This window comes from Perca fluviatilis, chromosome 10 (assembly GCF_010015445.1).
Source record: "Perca fluviatilis chromosome 10, GENO_Pfluv_1.0, whole genome shotgun sequence".
NCBI classification, from domain to species: domain Eukaryota; kingdom Metazoa; phylum Chordata; class Actinopteri; order Perciformes; family Percidae; genus Perca; species Perca fluviatilis.
The window spans coordinates 37,439,629-37,451,305 of NC_053121.1; the positions used below are offsets into that span (position 1 = coordinate 37,439,629).

General features: G+C 46.6%; 1 protein-coding gene across 1 annotated transcript; it reads right to left on the bottom strand.

Moving 5' to 3' along the window:
- Positions 1 to 1,203: 1,203 nt before the first annotated feature.
- LOC120566867 (neoverrucotoxin subunit alpha-like) lies at positions 1,204 to 1,834 on the bottom strand. Its single transcript, XM_039813533.1, has one exon. It carries the CDS (start codon positions 1,817 to 1,819, stop codon positions 1,253 to 1,255), a length of 567 nt encoding a protein of 188 aa, XP_039669467.1. The 5' UTR covers positions 1,820 to 1,834; the 3' UTR covers positions 1,204 to 1,252.
- Positions 1,835 to 11,677: the final 9,843 nt, after the last annotated feature.

The following is an 11,677-nucleotide window of genomic DNA, read 5'->3' on the forward strand; positions in this document are numbered from 1 at the left end:
CACTGGTGCTCACTAGAACTCTGAAATAGTTCACTTTTCGGGGTGAAGCAGTGAGCTATTTAACGCAGGTGCCTGCGGGCATCCTTTCAGCAACGGGGTTGAAAATGGAAGACACATGTTTCTGTGTGTCAGCAAGTTTTATAGTTCAGGATCACCGGCTAGGCTCCATGCTGTGTTTAGGGTCCAGGAACCAATGGGAGATCAGCGTTCTAGGTAGGGTGACCAGATGAAAATGGATAAAATTCGGGACGAGACTGGAGGGGGAGTGAAGGGGAGGCGGGGGTGACATGAATTTCAAAACTCCGACCAACAGTCTGTCATGTCTGCGCTTTAACATCAGCAACATCTAATCCAATCACTCATTCTTGTGGCTGCCTGCGCTTAACATGAATTTCAAAACTCCACACCAAAATTACTTATTATTTTTATTCAGAAACTCAACTGTCTGTCTTGTAAACCTGAAAATACAAATAAAAAATCATTACAATCATGAACTCAGGTGATTACAGGAGCTGGCTGCCAGCGACTCAATTAAAAACCACCATGAACAGTTTTTAATGTTCAATCAAACTACTCGAGAGTCTGCTCTTGAGACTTTGCTCTAATTTTCGGGACAATTAGGGCAGGATTCGGTATTCTGGACAACTGATTGGATTTCGGGACTGTCCTGAATTTTGCGGGATGTCCGGTCACCCTAGTTCTCGGACCTGGGGCCATTTTGTGAAGTGACACCTACGTGTGACTTGCTGGCTGCAGCTGTAAAATGTGCGGTCCTTTTTTTCAGAGGTGGATCAGACTTGGAATTTTACGTGTAGGCCAAAAATCGCTTTGTCTGTGAAGACATGTTTCCCTTTGAGAGCTCTGTTTAATATCAGGTTTAATTCTCCTTTATCTGATGGTCCCAACATGATCAATAAGTCAAAATCAAAAAGACAATAGACCAAAAGCCTTTTGGAACATGTATGAAACAACTTTAAGTGACCCGAATGTAGAGATGGCATTGCAATACAGAACACAGGCAATGTTTGAAAAAAATATTTCTTGGTTGAGAAAATTGCAAATGGCCCGATGTTCAAGAGGCAAACATGGGAACTGTCGTACATAACTGGACGTTTAACAGTTTTACAACAAAGTAGGAAATTATAAACATCCCGGGGTGAGACAGATTGAGTGTGTGATGGTGAACAGAGTCAACTTTTGATTTCAGCAGCTGATCTAAAGTCAGCAGAGTTTCTGTCCACAGGAGAGAGTCTCAGACCTGCAGAGGACACAGAGAAACTGAGGAACCAGACCAGACCCTAAACCCAGGATAAAGAGGTTCAGTGAATGTGGTGTTGAAGGTGTGGAGGTGGATCAGTGAGTCAGAGGAGACTCTGTAGACGGACAGAGTGCCAGCAGGACAGTCCACATACACTGCTACTCTGTTAGAGACAGAGGAGGAGGAGGGGATGGTAGATGTTGTTCTGTTATTGTGCCAGACAGAGTAACCATCATCAGAGCAGAACAGACTCCAGGACTGATCATTCCCTCCAAACCCACAGTCTTTACTGCCTCCTCTCCTTCTGATTCCTCTGTAACTCATTGATATATAAGACCTTCCTCTCCTCTCAACCTCCCAGTAACAGCGACCAGTCAGACCATCTCTACACAGCAGCTGAGGCCAGCAGTCAAACCTCTCTGGATGATCAGGATATGACTGATCCTCCTCCACACCTGTCACCTTCCTGTTGTTGTCAGACAGTTTGAGTCTTCTGCTCACTGTGTTTGTGTCCACTACCAGTTCACAGGCATCTGATGGAGAGAATAAGACACAATACATCTGCAGGTTATCATTTGTTGATTTATCAACAACTTTACTGACAATTACAGCAAGTCAATCATTTCAAACAATTTCCAAGGCAACACCACTGGTGTACAAGTGTTGCTTCAGCCCAGTCTAAAATGACTTTGAAACTCTACTATGATGACTGACTCTGACTCTACTCCATGCCTCCCTCCAACTCTCCGTTCTCCCTCGGCTGAGAGACAACTTCGCCTAAGTGCGAGTCAATACCAGCTCAGGAAATAGACTTTTCAGTTCACGGGTGTAACATTACAACCCAGTCTCACTGCAGTTTGTGAAATGGTCACGTTATTTCATCTATTTATTCGTGTATACAGGCACATTTTTCTCTTTTATTTTTATTTTATTATTATTTAACTAATGTATTTCAATAGAAAGCATATTTCATGATTACAGCCCAACTACGTGTAGCAAGCAGTATTAAAGGGTTCATAGAATGCAAAACTGAAATTTACCTTGTCATAGTTGAAAAACAACATACATAGAACCTCAAAATCCCCTTTGACACCTCTTTCCTCTGCCAATCTCACATTTTGAAACTGCCTCTGACTTGAATTTGATTTGATTTGAAATAATTTATTGTCCCCGTGGGGAAATTAGGTTGCAGCAGAAATCACATCATAAGGCATTTTAACAACATCCAACAAATAACAAAGAGAAAGACAAAAAGAAGACTGTAACATGTAGATATTATTACTCATAAACCAAGGCACTTGTATGGAAGGGGGGGGGAGAGATTGTATGGATTAAGTATGGTTCCAGACCAGCTGGATAACGATACATAAATAAATAAAGACCTTATTACCGTACAGGACCTTTGTTAACTATTAGATATATTAAGCAGTTTGATAACCTGTGGAACAAAGGAGAACTTGGATCTGTTTTTGTAAACAGAGGAGCACAGTATCGTCGTCCTGAAGGCAGCAATTCAAATGAGGGGGCAAGAGGGTGCCTCTGATTACCCACAATGCTATTTGCCTTCCTCAGTATTCTGTTTTTATATACACTTTCCATACTTGGTAATGGAATACCTGATAGTTTACTTGATGTTGTTATTATTTTCCTGATATACTTTTTCTGTACTTCAGTGGCATTGCCAAACCAACAAATAATGCCAAAGGAAAGAACACTTTCAACAAAGGCATAGTAGAACGTTTGAAGAACGCTGCTGCTGACATTAAAGGACAACAGTTTTCTTAAAAAGAACATTCTTTGTTGGGACTTAGTATTTAATCTATCAGTCAACGGGCGAATCTCAACCAAGCTAGAAGTTGATGTCAACTCCTCAACTCGTACTTATTTGGCTCTACCTTCTATCTTTGTCAAGCCCCAACATTTACATAGCCCACTGACCTGGGATCAGTTTGTCTTGTGAATCTAGGTCACACAGATCTCAGAAATGTTGTAAATTGTTCGGGTGGATATTTCATTTCTAAAATCACTTCTGAGTGTCTCTGAGCGAAATTAAGTTTGAAGCCAGCGTGTACATGTCTGTAGTTTGAGCTGTTACAGTGTGAACGGCTCAGCGCTGCTGAGAAAAAAGGAATTGTGTGTGTGTATGTGTGTGCAGCGCTGTCCATGTGTGCCTGTATGTGTGTGTGTGTGTGTGTGTGTGTGTGTTTGTGTGTGTGTGGTATGTGTGCTCAGCGCTCATCTATGTGTGCCTGTGTGTGTATATGTCTGTGTCTCTGTGTGTGTATGTGTGTGTGTGTGTGTGTGTGTGCATGTATGTGTGTGCAACCAATCAGCGGACAGCTCATCTAAATATTCATGAGTATACCATATTTGGAAGAAAAGCTCTCATTCCAAATAGGGCCAAAACACGGGGTGCATAAGAGCCCATAAAATAGCAACTGGGCAATTTTCAGCCCAACCAATGTTACATACCCTATTATGAGACCATAAGGAACAGTGTGAGATACCCTATAAAATCATTCTATCACCCCTTTAAAAGCCAAGAATCTGTGTAGGGAGGTTGGTTTGGGGGTGGATGGGTCAAACAACAGGACTTTCACCCAGGAGACCGGAGGATTGTGTCCTGGGTGTTACGCGTTGTTCCCCATTGTTGTTTTCCTAAACCCAAATGTCCCGTTGTTGTTGTCGCATGTCCCCCAAAGACCGCGGCTCGTGTCCCAGGGTGTGACGTGTGCTTTCCCCTCGTTCTTTTCCTAAACCCATCCTCCGTATAGATCCTTCCCATTACATGCTGAGCACCACGAAAAAAACAAGATAAAGATGTTCTTGTACACGAATCAATAGATTAAAAATTACGTGACAAACTGCTGTGAGACCACGTTGTAAATTAACGATAGCTTTACAGAAATGTAGAAATCTAGTGTAAAATACAGTTTAGTTCTCATGAATCAAACTTTAAACACACTCACACTTCCTCACACCAGGTCTCAGTCTCTGCGATCCACCATGGTCCAACCTGCAGAAAGAAACATAACAGTCATAACAGTCAAAGTCATAATCAACTTCATACACCTTCAATTAGATCCTCCATCAAACATGAACCACAGTTCATCAGTTAGTGACATAGAAACAGTGAGAGCTACTGCTGTCCATATGTCCATACCTGAGAGTGTCCAGTCTCCAGTTTGGATCCTTAAGTCCAGCTGACAGCAGCTTCACTCCTGATTCTCCTGGATGATTGTAGCTCAGGTCCAGCACTCTCAGATGGGAGGGGTTGGAGCTCAGAGCTGAGGCCAGAGAAGTGCAGCCTTCCTCTGAGATCAGACAGCCTGACAGACTAAACACACCCACACATGTTAGACGTTCACTAGTCTCACATTGCCAGCTTTATCTCCACAGCGCTGTGGAGTAAGGTCTGGCTACACCACAGATGTTTTCTGGGATCAGAGAAAAAAAACTATCTGGGTTGTTGGCATTTCTTTAAACCAATCAAAATCGTCTTGGGTCGGTGCAAATGTCCGGTCTCATCGATGGTGGCTCTGCAAATTGGTATCATGAAGAAACCTTTTTGGTGGAACATTTCCCCCTCACAAAATAAAACAGCACTTGCAATACTAAATGAAGTTAACTATTAACACAATACAGTAAGGTGAGCTATTTAAATTAGCTGATGCATGGGTAAACCTCATTAGCTCTTACCAGTGTATCTGTACAGCAATCCCACCAATCAGTCCCAAAACGTCCCGTAAGTAAGAGAGGAAATGCGCTAAAACATATTCTTTGTAAATCTTACAATCATTCCCAGAAAGAAACAAGCAGGCCTGTCTTGTTGCACCATCCAAATTTTCTTCAAAATTTGAAATTTTCAGCACGTAATTTGCCAGCTCGAAGTCAGTTGTTTCCCGAAGAGAACAGAGTTTGAGAATGGCAACACAGAGAGCAGGAGAGGGACATCCAGTGGAACATCTGGCGATTATCCTGGACTAAACGTTATACATGCTTATTGTTTAAAAAAAATAGCATTAGATGCATGTGGCCGGTAACATCCAATCATATTGATGCAGTACAGCACAAATATAAGAAGCTGAAACTTATCACTGTTTACTGAATATGTTCATACCAACACTGTTTGCTGCTGCAGCTCCCTCCACCACCCAAACCTCTGTGTGTGGTATTTCATGTTATTGATCAACTAAGGATTAATGTTCATGAATGTTTATTAAGGAGGGCTTCGGTAGACCTGTGCGATTCAGGATGAAGTTGAAACACAGTTGCATTATTTGGTTCGGTATGCGTTCACACTGCACTTTGTCAAGCAACCAAACACAAGGTCAAAACAGTCCTGAGTCTATTAGATAGGATATCCAAGAGTCAGGTAACCCCTTCATTACAATATTGCTGAAACATTTAATACAGGTCAGGTCCAGCCACTCAACCTAAAAAGCTTACATAAAAAGTCTATTCAATAATTAATATATTAAGAAAATATGAGCTCAGAGGAGCTGAACAGCTGAATCCTGACCTGAGATTTTCCAGTCTGCAGTGTGGACTCTTCAGTCCGCAGAAACCAGCTTCACTCCTGAATCCTGCAGGACGTTGTTACTCAGGTCCAGCTCTTTCAGACTAGAGGACTGGGAGCTGAGAACTGAGGACAGAGCTTCACAGCTTCTCTCTGACAGGTTACAGTCACTCAGCCTGAGGAGTCAGCAATACATAAGAAAATAATTACAAACAATTTCTCTGAATAAAAACAACTACTGTATATTAAATCTGGACAGTTATGTATACACATACAGAGCTTTGTTGGAGGCTTTGACCACTGGCAGGAACCTCAGAAGACCCTCCTCTGAAGCATAGTATTTCTTCAGGTCAAAGAACGTCCAGATCTTCTTCTGATGACAGTAAAATGAAGACCAGAGCTGACCACTGAGCAGGAAACAGTTTCTCTGTGGAGAGACTTCCTGAGCTAAGGTACTGTTGGATCTCCTCCATTAGAGAACGATCATTCCAGTTCATTCATACAGTGGAGCAGATTGATGCTTTTCTTCTGCAGACAGATTCTCACTGATCTTGTTTTTGATGTAGTCAACTGTTTTCTTGATTGGTCTCTGAGTTACTTCCTGTCTGTGTCAGCAGACCTGCCGAGGAAGATCCTGATTGGTCTCCAGTGAAAGGCCCAGAAGAAAGCGGAGGAACAAGTCCAGGTGTCCATTTGGACTCTGTAAGGCCTTGTCCAAAGCACACTGGTAGAACTGTGTTAATTTAGGTTTTTCTCTGAAGACTTTTAGACCACCACCACCACCACGGGGATGTTAATTGTTCTTCTGCCCAGCAGGTTGACTCCAGAGTTGGTAAAATGTCAGATGGACATGAAGAGCAGCCAGAAACTCCTGAACACTCAGATGGACAAAGCAGAACACTGCCCATACAGTCTCTCTCTCTTTAAAGATCTGTGTGAACAATCCTGAGTACACTGGGGGCTGCTGGCGATATCGATGCCACACTCTGTCAGGTCTGGATTCATTAGAAGATCGGGTTGCCCTTTCCGCAGCCCCGTAAAGCTCACCGTTTTCCCAGAGACTCACCTATCTTCCTGCTCCTGACTCCAATGTGGATCTGTCTCAGCTCCTTCATCATACTCTGATGTTTTTTCACTTTGGACTGAACCACCAGGAAATGGATGTACATCTCAGTCAGGGTCTTGGGCAGCCTCCTCCCTCTCTGGTCTTCAATATGTCCCCCTCCAGAACTGTAGCAGTGATCCAGTAGAAGATTGGGGATGTGACACATGATGTGGAGGCTTCATGATGTCTTGATGTGGGAGATGATTCTGCTGGCCTGCTCCTCATCTCTGAATCTCTTCCTGAAGTACTCCTCCTTCTTGTGGGTCAGTACCCTCTGACCTCTGTTACCATGTCAACACACTGAGGAGGGATCTGACTGGCTGCTGCAGGTCGTGGTGGTTATCCAGAGGCGAGCAGAGGGAAGCAGTTTCCCCTTGATGAGTAGTTTGTCAGCAGCACATTTCCACTGAGGTGGACTCTGTAACATCAGTCAGATCTTGGTGTTTGAGGAAGTCCAGAGGAAGTCGACACCTCCTTCATCCAGACCGGCCGTAAGATGAAGACGACCGGAACTCTTCAAACCTCCAGATTCCTGCTTCTTTGCTTCACTAAAGAAGTGATGAACAAGTTCCACCAAGCTGTACTTTTCTCTTTCAGCACATTCAGCGCTTCTGAAGGTGAATGGAATGTGAACTGATGTCCTGGTTTCTTTTGCCTTCAGCCCAATCCAGAGTGAACTTCTGTGTTAAGACTGTTTTCCTCGATGCCAGCCAATTCCCTCTCTCTCTCACACACACACACACACAATGACACAGAGTTAATTGTTTTCAGCTCACAGTGTAAATGAGTCCTGATACTTCTCGCTGATCAATAAATATTTTTGAAAAGGAAAAAGAGTTTTTTTTTGTAACTTTAGAACTAACGGAGCTGCGTCACGCTCTGCGTCACATGGTCACCTTCAGGAAGTGAAGTCACGTCTGATTTGAAGCCAAACCTCCATCTTTTCATCATCTTAACTCAGTAGTTTTGGGGTCTAAACCCTAACCAGACTGGGACCGTTTTCACCACCGTTACCTTCTCTGGGTTAGATATGAGGACGGAGACACTCTCCTGTGGGTGGGGTTAAGAAGAAGGAACTAACCCGCTATTACCCGATACGGTTTTGGAGGGACTGGTTAATTGATGTGAAGCCAAATTTTTTAGGAAGTTAATGAGCTGTTAAAAACTGAGACGCTTTAACTTTATGGATGAAGCTGAACAGACTTGTTGTCTTAAGGTTACAACAGGACACCACACTGTCCCTTTAATTAATCACTTTATAATTAACCGATTTTAAATGCATCCAGTTATGTGTGTTTGTGTGTGTGTATGTGTGTAAGATCCATTCCACATGGCTGAGCTTCATGAGCAGATTGTTCTGGCACTTTCTGACAAAGTCCCTAACGAGGTCTCTAACTCCCTCTCTCCCAACCGACCGTCCCTCCCAGCAGATGGTGTTTAATCAGACACAAAACACACACACACACACACACACACACACACACACACACACACACACACACACACACACACACAGAGAACACACACACACACACACACACACACACACACACACACACACACACACACACACACACACACACACACACACACACACGGACAGTTTGTCAGTTGAGCTCTCTCTGGATGTTGTTCAGTGATTGCTAAAAGTGTTACTTAGTGGTAACAAAGGTGGGGCTAAGTATTTGCTAGCATGGAAACCGATTACTGAATGGGCCTACTGGGTACAGGCCAGCGAGCCAGGGGTTAGGGGGCCAGGGAGCCATGGGTTAGGGGGCCAGTGGGCCAGGGGGCCATGGGGCCAGGGGGCCAGGGAGCCAGGGGGCCCGGGGGCCAGGGTGCCAGGGGGTCATGGAGCCATGGGGCCAGGGGGCCATGGGTTAGGGGGCCAGGGGGCCATGGGGCCAGGAGCCAGGGGTTAGGGAGCCAGGGGGCCAGGGAGCCATGGGGCCAGGGAGCCAGGGGGGCAGTGGGCCTTGGAGCCAGGGGGCCATGGGGCCAGGGGTTATGGGGCCAGGGGACCATGGGGCCAGGGTTAGGGGGCCAGTGGAGCCAGGGGGCCATGGGGCCAGGAGGTTAGGGGGCCAGGGAGCCAGGGGGCATGGGGCCAGGGGGCCATGGGTTAGGGGGCCAGGGGGCCATGGGGCCAGGAGGTTAGGAGGCCAGGGGGCATGGGTTAGGGGGCCAGGGGGCCAGTGGGCCAGGAGTTAGGGGGCCAGTGGGCCAGGGGGCCATGGGGCCAGGGGGCCAGTGGGCCAGGGGGCCAGTGGGCCAGTGGGCCAGGAGGTTAGGGGGCCAGGGAGCCAGGGGGCCATGGGGCCAGGGGGCCATGGGTTAGGGGGCTAGGGGGCCATGGGGCCAGGAGGTTAGGGGGCCAGGGGGCCATGGGTTAGGGGGCCAGGGGGCCAGTGGGCCAGGGAGCCAGGGGGCCATGGGGCCAGGGGTTAGGGGGCCAGTGGGCCAGGGGGCCATGGGGCCAGGGGGCCAGTGGGCCATGGGGCTAGGAGGTTAGGGGGCCAGGGAGCCAGGGAGCCAGGGAGCCAGGGGTTAGGGGGCCAGTGGGCCATGGGGCCAGGGGGCCAGTGGGCCAGGGATCCAGGGGTTAGGAGGCCAGGGAGCCAGAGGGCCAGGGGATCGGGGTCCTGACTCACAAAATGTGTGACAAAGACTGTCACAAAGTGCCACAAAATGACCATAAACATACATAACATACAGTACACAAAATACTACAAACGACCCCATATGACCACAAAGAGAGACAGAACTATTATAAGGACACGCAAAACGACTGAAACTAGATGCAAAATGACTACAGACAACCCAAACCGACTACAAAGAGACACAAACCGACTACAAAGAGACACAAAACGACATTTCCACAGAATCATCCGTGATACCAGCCACACAATATAAACAGACTTCCTTCACTGCAGGAATGATTTGTCGTTCAGGAACGTTCTGCAAGATTCCTGACACAAATACAATAACAAAGGAGCGTGTTTACAACAGAAACGACTAAATGACTCTGTGAGATACAGACAATAACCCTAATGGGGATCATAAAATGTCAAACAGGACGTCAGAGCAGCAACAGGACACACACACACACAGCGGACAGGAAAGTGGATGTCTGCGTTTTGACTGCTGAGTCAGAGCAGAAGAGAAGGGAAGGAAACGAAGCTGCCGAGGCAACTAACAGCGAGGTCGTGTCAGTTCATTATCAGCTCGGCTACAAGCGCCCAGAAACACAAATTCAACGAGTGAATATTAGCGTACGTTCATTCAGGAAGACTTCTAGGCTTCTCATTTCGTCTCTCTCTCTCTCTCTCTCTCTCTCTCTCTCTCCCAACCTAATCCGCTGACTCAGGGCTTTGCCACGATCTGCATGAGCTATTGTGTTGTTGGATCCAAACTTTAAGGGCCCTATTTTAACGATGTAAGCGCACAGTGTGAAGCGCCTGGCGCAGGTAGCGTTTAGGGCGTGTCCAAAATCCACTTTTGCTGGTTTGACGGCAGTAAAAAGTGTCTGTGTGTGCCGGGCGCCTGGTCCTAAAAGGTTGTACTTAGTGTCTTCATTAATCAGAGGTGTGTTTTGGTGCGTAACATACAATCAACCAATCAGAGAGCAGCTCCCATTCCCTTTAAAAGCCAGGCGCGTTTGGACCTTGGAGCATTGCTGTTATGACATAGCTGCCAACACTCCCGTTTTTCCCGGGTTTCTCAGGTTTTTTAGCCCTATCTCCCGGTTTGTTATTTCTCTGTAATTTGCACAGCCCAAACTCCTTTATAAGTGATCAGACCAATATGTTTTATGTTGACCAGTTGCCAGATCTTGTATGAAACGCATCCTAACACCATATACAATTTTCAACCCGTTTGTCACCTCAACCTGGCAACCTATGACCCTCAACCTGGCGACCTGTAACCCTCAACCTGGCAACCTGTAACCCTCAACCTGGCAACCTGTAACCCTCAACCTGGCGACCTATAACCCTCAACCTGGCAACCTCTAACCCTCAACCTGGCGACCTGTAACCCTCAACCTGGCAACCTGTAACCCTCAACCTGGCGACCTATAACCCTCAACCTGGCAACCTCTAACCCTCAACCTGGCAACCTATAACCCTCCAACCACAGCGCCTGAAACCTCAGCCTGGCGACCTATAACCCTCAACCTGGCAACCTCTAACCCTCAACCTGGCGACCTGTAACCCTCAACCTGGCGACCTATAACCCTCAACCTGGCAACCTCTAACCCTCAACCTGGCAACCTGTAACCCTCTACCTGGCAACCTGTAACCCTCTACCTGGCAACCTGTAACCCTCTACCTGGCAACCTGGCAACCTGTAACCCTCAACCTGGCAACCTATGACCCTCAACCTGGCAACCTATGACCCTCAAACTGGCAACCTATGACCCTCAACCTGGCAACCTATAACCCTCAACCTGGCAACCTATAACCCTCAACCTGGCAACCTATAACCTTCAACCTATAACCCTCAACCTGGAGACCTATAACCCTCAACCTGGCAACCTATAACCTTCAACCTATAACCCTCAACCTGGAAACCTGTAACCCTCAACCTGGCAACCTATGACCCTCAACCTGGCAACCTATAACCCTCAACCTGGAAACCTATAACCCAGTTGCGCAGTTGATCAAGCAAGCTTCGCGGAAAGTTCAGACCCGAAAGCGAGCCGATAAAGATGGCAGGTGAAGCTGGTGTTCCTGCAAAGAAATCTAAATATAGCTGTACATTTCAACATGTTGGGCGCAACAATCTACACGCATCT

Coding starts and splice junctions, on each gene's coding strand:
- LOC120566867 (XM_039813533.1), bottom strand. CDS start 1,819: ATGTATTGTGTCTTATTCTCTCCATCAGATGCCTGTGAACTGGTAGTG.